Raw genomic sequence first — 5977 nt, forward strand, 5'->3', positions numbered from 1 at the left:
ATATCCCTGATTTATTTTAAATTTTCGTAGTGAGTTGTGAACTATATATGAGCATTGTGAAATGAAATTTGAGAACCCGTGGCAACGCACGGGCATTTGTACTAGTTAAAGAAAAATATATCCTCTTGTCTGTTCTCTGAATACGACGGATGAACGTACGGTGAATATGACATAATCCTATGCTCTATCACTAAACTACCTGCGTGTCTGCCATTGGTCTCTCGCTCGAATAATTGCTCGGATCCGCCGTCTTGTATACCTTGTGATGTTTTATGTGGTTTGTGGGTGTTCATGTTTTTAACCGGTTTTCCTCTGATAAACCAATCATTATAGGTCTCTCAGCCATTTTCTATCTGTTCAATGGACTTAACATTAAAAAACAAAGTGATTCTACTTCTACTTCTACTCAGTGGACATCAACCTCCACATTTACTCCCTTCGAGTCTAGCTAGCGGGCGTCTTTCAGCGCAGGGCCGCAGGTACCGAGAGAAATGACGAGCCATTATTGGAACGGTTTTGCTAATTCCTGATTAAGTTGTAAATAATTTGGTTGCCTCGTGATTCGTGCTAGTTATCAGTTCCGTGTAAAATTATAACTGAGAAAAAACGTGAAGTTGCTTCGTGATTCATGCTAGCCATGATTTCAGCTAAGAAACTTGCCTTGAACTGTTAGATTATTTAGTGGTTTGTGCGAGTATAAGTTGTTACATGAGTTGTAACCAGATTCAAGTTTATTCTCAGTTAAATAACAATTAATCGCAAATGGAGGACGTTTGTTGCTAATGGGACTTGCAAAGATCAGATTGTTAGAATGGGTAGTGAAAAGGAAATCATGAGACACAAGCTATTGATAGGATGAAAGAGGGAATACAAATTGGAAGCTTGTTAATGAAATAGACCATTCCTTTATCATAAATATTACCTCAATTCTAAAATGTAAGCCTATTTAGCTTTCCAAAAAGCTTTACATTTTAAAATGGAGCTAGTAGATTATATAGATACAAAATTGAAAATAAAGGCTCTACTTTCTTTAGAAAAGGTGGATTCGTTTAAAGAGGGCCTGCCTCCCCTCATATGAGACCCAACGTACGGAGTTCCGTTGGAGGATTCAAAACCCAAGAAAAAAAATGCATTTTAGGTTGATTTTATTTAGAACAATGGCATTATTTCTCTGTCATCTAGATTTCTTGATCATCTTGGGCGGATCGGTACTCTTTCTCGCAACCATACCTTCAAGTAATGACTATTCTAGTTAACTTGGTCCGACCGCTATGCTATGCATCAAATTGAGAAAAAAATGATGTGGATATGCTAAATAGGAAGCCTTTTGCCTCCTTTACATGAGCATAAGAGACAGAGAAATGACTTAGTCCCGTGCACGAAACCACTACATTTCATTTCATGTCATTGTGTATGCAATTTCTAAAACTTGACGAAATTTAACAATATTTGCCAGCACGAATTGCAAAGTAAGAAATAATATGAATCCAATGGCAACCACATGCACCGATGCACGAGACAGTGTCCACTTCGCGTGTGTTTGGTTCCGGACCAAAAGATGGATGGGATGGGATGGTCCTCTTTTTTGATATGTTTGGTTACAAAGTAAGGTGGATGGGACCATCCCCATAAAGGAATATTCCTCCAAAATCCTGAATCAACCAATCCCTCAAAATCGACCGAACCTACCGATCCACCTTTCCCTAAAAACGTGGACCGGGGCCTAATCTCTCTTCCTCGTCTCTAATCGCCCAGACCCCCACCGCATCTTTCCCAACTCGGCCCTGTTCGAGCGCGGCGACCTAGAAGGGCGCGACAATCCCGGCCCCGGGTGCTAGCGGCGACCGTAGCCATGTTCGACCGTGGCGGCCTAGGCGGGTGCGGCGGCCTCGGCCCTGGGTGTGCGCGGCGGCCTCGACCCAGTGCGAGCGCTCCGGCCTGGTCCCTGGGCGCGCACGGCGATCTCAACCCTGGGCGTGCGAGCGCGACTGGGCATGGTCATGCGGTGGTGGCTGGGCACAGCCGGGCGGCGGCCCATTGGGATGGCCGAGCACCATCACCGGTGCGGGAGCTTGACAGGCGACTAGTGAAGATGACAATCCATGTTTTTTTGCTAATAATTGCAATTGAATGGATGTTAATCAATTATTATTAGTATCATAACATAAGCACACTTCATTCCATCCCACTGAGATATTGAAACCAAACAGAATATGGGATCACCCGATATGGACCATCCCATCCCCAAAAAACATGGATGATCCATCCCATCCCTCTCAAGTCACCAACCAAACACACGCGAACACTCTCATAGGAGACGTGCATCATCCACGGTGCCGTATACTTGAGGGTTGATATCGACGCTCACAAGCATAGCGCACGAGGAATTATGCAGGCCGCGACACACATTCAGCTACACACGTCCACGATACGCGTCAAAAATGTCAGAATACGAGTGGCCCGTGCATTTCCCCGCCGGGTTATTCGTTTCCGGCCGGCACCAAGCTGATGGCCGGCCGCCGGAAGCTGACAGAGGAGGCATCTCCGCTCGTCCACAACCCAAGATACCAACAAGAACAATTCCGATCGCCGCAAGCCTGCACACCACATAAATTAGCCGGGCTGCCGAACTACATATTTATCGACACATTTGGCAGAGCAGCACAGGATAAGTATCTGCGTCGATGTCAACGACGAGTGTCCCCTACATTTTCCGGCAGGCAGGAGCGGGACGGTCGTTGCCGGGAAGAGACAAACGCCGCATCCCCGCGCTTGGCTGCCCCCGTCCACCCGCGGCGATTCCCACCAACGCCTACCGCCTGGCCCATATATCCAGCCGGGACTCGCCGCGCACCGTCGCCACCCGTCTCTCACTGTCCCAGTGCGTGGCCAGCACCACCACCGCCATGATGGACGCGGCCACCACCACCACCCTGCTCTACGGGGCGCTGCTCGCCGCGGCTTTCCTCTACGTCGCCGCCCTCCGCCGTCGCCGCGGCGGGGGCGAAGGCAGCCTGCCACCGGGCCCGAAAGGCCTCCCTCTCCTGGGCAGCCTGCTGTCCCTCGACCCGGACCTGCACACCTACTTCGCCGGCCTGGCCGCGCGGTACGGGCCCATCTTCTCCATCCGCCTCGGCTCCAAGCTCGGCATCGTCATCACCTCCCCGGCGCTCGCCCGCGAGGTGCTGCGCGAGAACGACCTCGTCTTCTCCAGCCGCGACATCCCGGACGCCGCACGCTCCATCTCCTACGGCGGGGGGCAGAACATCGTCTGGAACCCCGTCGGCCCCACCTGGCGCCTGCTCCGCCGCGTCTGCGTCCGCGAGATGCTCAGCCCCGCCGGCCTCGACAACGTGCACGGCCTCCGCCGCCGCGAGTTCAGGGCCACGCTCGCGCACCTGCACGCCGCGGCCAACGCCGGGAAGCCCGTCGACGTCGGCGCGCAGCTCTTCCTCACCACCATGAACGTCATCACCGGCACGCTCTGGGGCGGCAACATCGGCACCGAGAGCGAGCGGACGGCGGTGGGCAAGGAGTTCCGGGAGCTCGTCGCCGAGATCACCGAGATGCTCGGCGCGCCCAACGTGTCCGACTTCTTCCCGTCGCTCACGCGGTTCGACCTGCAGGGGATCCGGAAGAAGTCCGACGTGCTCAAGACACGGTTCGACGAGATCTTCGCCAGGATCATTGAGCAGAGGGTCAAGACCGAGCAGGCCGGCGGGGAGACGTCCGGGGACTTCCTCGAGTACATGCTCAAGATGGAGAAGGAAGGTGGCGACGGGAAGGCCTCCTTCACCATGACCAACGTCAAGGCCCTGCTCATGGTAACCAACCAATCACTAGCTAGCTTGCTCCACTAGCAATCCTACGGCCATACCTAACTAGCTACTACCTCGTGATACACCTGATAATCTAATCTAATACACCCAAGACCTCGTGATTACTTAATCAATTTGTTTATGCGTATGTACTGTCACGGCTTGACAGGATATGGTGGTCGGTGGGACAGAGACGACGTCCAACACGGTGGAATGGGCCATGGCGGAGATGCTCCAGAACCGGACCATCCTACGCAAGGTCCAAGAAGAGCTGGACGCGGTGGTGGGGGTCGACGGCGTGGTGGAGGAGTCGCACCTGCCGCAGCTGCACTACCTGCAGCTGGTCGTCAAGGAGACGCTCCGCCTGCACCCGGCGCTGCCGCTCATGGTGCCGCACTGCCCCAGCGAGGACACCGCCGTCGGCGGCTACCGCGTGCCGGCCGGCAGCCGCGTGTTCGTCAACGCGTGGGCGATCATGAGGGACCCCGAGGCGTGGGAGGACCCGGCCAAGTTCGTCCCGGAGCGGTTCGCCGCCTCCAAGGACAGCGGCGACGGCCGCAAGGTGGACTTCACCGGCAGCGAGCTGGACTACATGCCGTTCGGGTCCGGGAGGAGGATCTGCGCGGGCATCGCCATGGCCGAGCGGATGACGGCCTACTCCATCGCCATGCTGCTGCAGGCGTTCAACTGGGAGCTGCCGGAGGTCGCGGCGCTGGACCTGACGGAGAAGTTCGGCATCGTCATGAAGAAAGCCACGCCGCTGGTCGCCGTGCCGACGCCGAGGCTTTCCAGACCCGAGCTCTACTCCGCATAGATAGATGGTCCTACACCTCATGAATCCGTGCGCAACAATTTCGCAGCCCCATCTCGTGCAGTCGTGCTGCTGATCCAAAAGAAATCTCGTTCGTTTTTTCACAATTTTAATTGTCCGCTTGTTTTGTAATAACAGTGCGCGGGACCGTATACATAAGCTAGTGTGATATTCCATATCTAGGATGCTGACAGGAAGTCATCAGATCAGTGGTGCCGTGGTGGTACCTTTTGCTACATTCGAGCCTAGCTTGGGGTTTAACAAATGTAGTATCCTGTTAAAAAAATAAATGTAGTATCCTGTTAAAAAAACAAATGTATTATTTTTTTTTATATAGCTTGGTTTAATTGGGCTCTCGGGTACATACACTTCCTCTACTAAAGTATTATAGTTTATATTTTGAAATGTTGAATTTTTTTGATAACAAATTCTACCTGTACATCTCCATAATATATGTGCGTTCGTCAAGTTTCGTGAGGAATCAATATGTTTTGTGGAAAGCCTTATTTTTAGCATTAAATTTTATATTCTTTTTACACACGACAAGTTGCTTTTTCATGAAACGACTTTCTAAACGCGTAACAGGTGAAGATATACATGCGAATTTTTCGTATAATTTTTTTAAAATGTACGTAACATGCATTTAAAAATAGAAAAGCATATGCTCCCATGTGCCAAAATATTACTCCTCTTCATTCATTAGCGTACATCTAAAACCAAATGAGCTATAGTTGCATCAGGTGGTTCATTTATGCACACATTTTAGATTAAACTTTTCGCCAACCTAGCTAACTCATGAGCTACATAATTCAGCTCGTGGGTTGTATTCGAACTGATTTTCTCACGAACTTCGTCAACAAGTGAAAGCAGTCATCGAAGATTGCCGCTGCAACCTCGTGCGATTGGGCTCCTTTTAACATTGTGTTCACCACCTCCTGAACAATCAGAGTTAACAATCACAAGATATAGCCCACTGTTTGAGCTAGCATGAGTCCTAGGTGTTTAGAGCTTAGACTTCTGCCGAGAGCACATCTTGGACAAAGTATAGTTTAGAGTTATTTGCTGCAATGAAATTGCTAGACCTATCTCGGATCACCACCCACATGGTATCAAGAAGTTGATCCTCGTTGAACCCAACATCAATATTGAGTCTGACATGGTGTAGTGGTGACTTTAACCAACCACTATGCCTCCTCGAAATAGGCTTTCGTCCCGCTTTATAAATAAAGTAACAACATCCATACAGAGTTCACAAGCCAGGAGAGTACGAAACAAAAAATAAACGTCTCGCTGGGGCCACCGCACATCATGCCCAACTAAATATAGAAACTGAAGATACATCCCTACG

The 5977-nt window shown here is 50.6% G+C and overlaps 1 protein-coding gene across 1 annotated transcript; it reads left to right on the top strand.

The window, feature by feature from the left end:
• Window positions 1-2621: 2621 nt before the first annotated feature.
• LOC124661890 (flavonoid 3'-monooxygenase CYP75B137-like) lies at window positions 2622-4865 on the top strand. Its single transcript, XM_047199812.1, has 2 exons — window positions 2622-3824; window positions 3988-4865. Exons 1-2 carry the CDS (start codon window positions 2685-2687, stop codon window positions 4630-4632), a joined length of 1785 nt encoding a protein of 594 aa, XP_047055768.1. The 5' UTR covers window positions 2622-2684; the 3' UTR covers window positions 4633-4865.
• The last annotated feature ends 1112 nt before the right edge of the window (window positions 4866-5977 follow it).

Source organism: Lolium rigidum, chromosome 1, assembly GCF_022539505.1.
Source record: "Lolium rigidum isolate FL_2022 chromosome 1, APGP_CSIRO_Lrig_0.1, whole genome shotgun sequence".
Taxonomy (NCBI): domain Eukaryota; kingdom Viridiplantae; phylum Streptophyta; class Magnoliopsida; order Poales; family Poaceae; genus Lolium; species Lolium rigidum.

What these genes read in the sequence shown, in the direction of transcription:
- LOC124661890 (XM_047199812.1), top strand. Translation starts at nt 2,685, where the DNA reads ATGTCAACGACGAGTGTCCCCTACATTTTCCGGCAGGCAGGAGCGGGA. An exon ending in ACGTCAAGGCCCTGCTCATG is followed by an intron (nt 3,825 to 3,987) that starts GTAACCAACCAA and finishes ACGGCTTGACAG; the next exon opens with GATATGGTGGTCGGTGGGAC.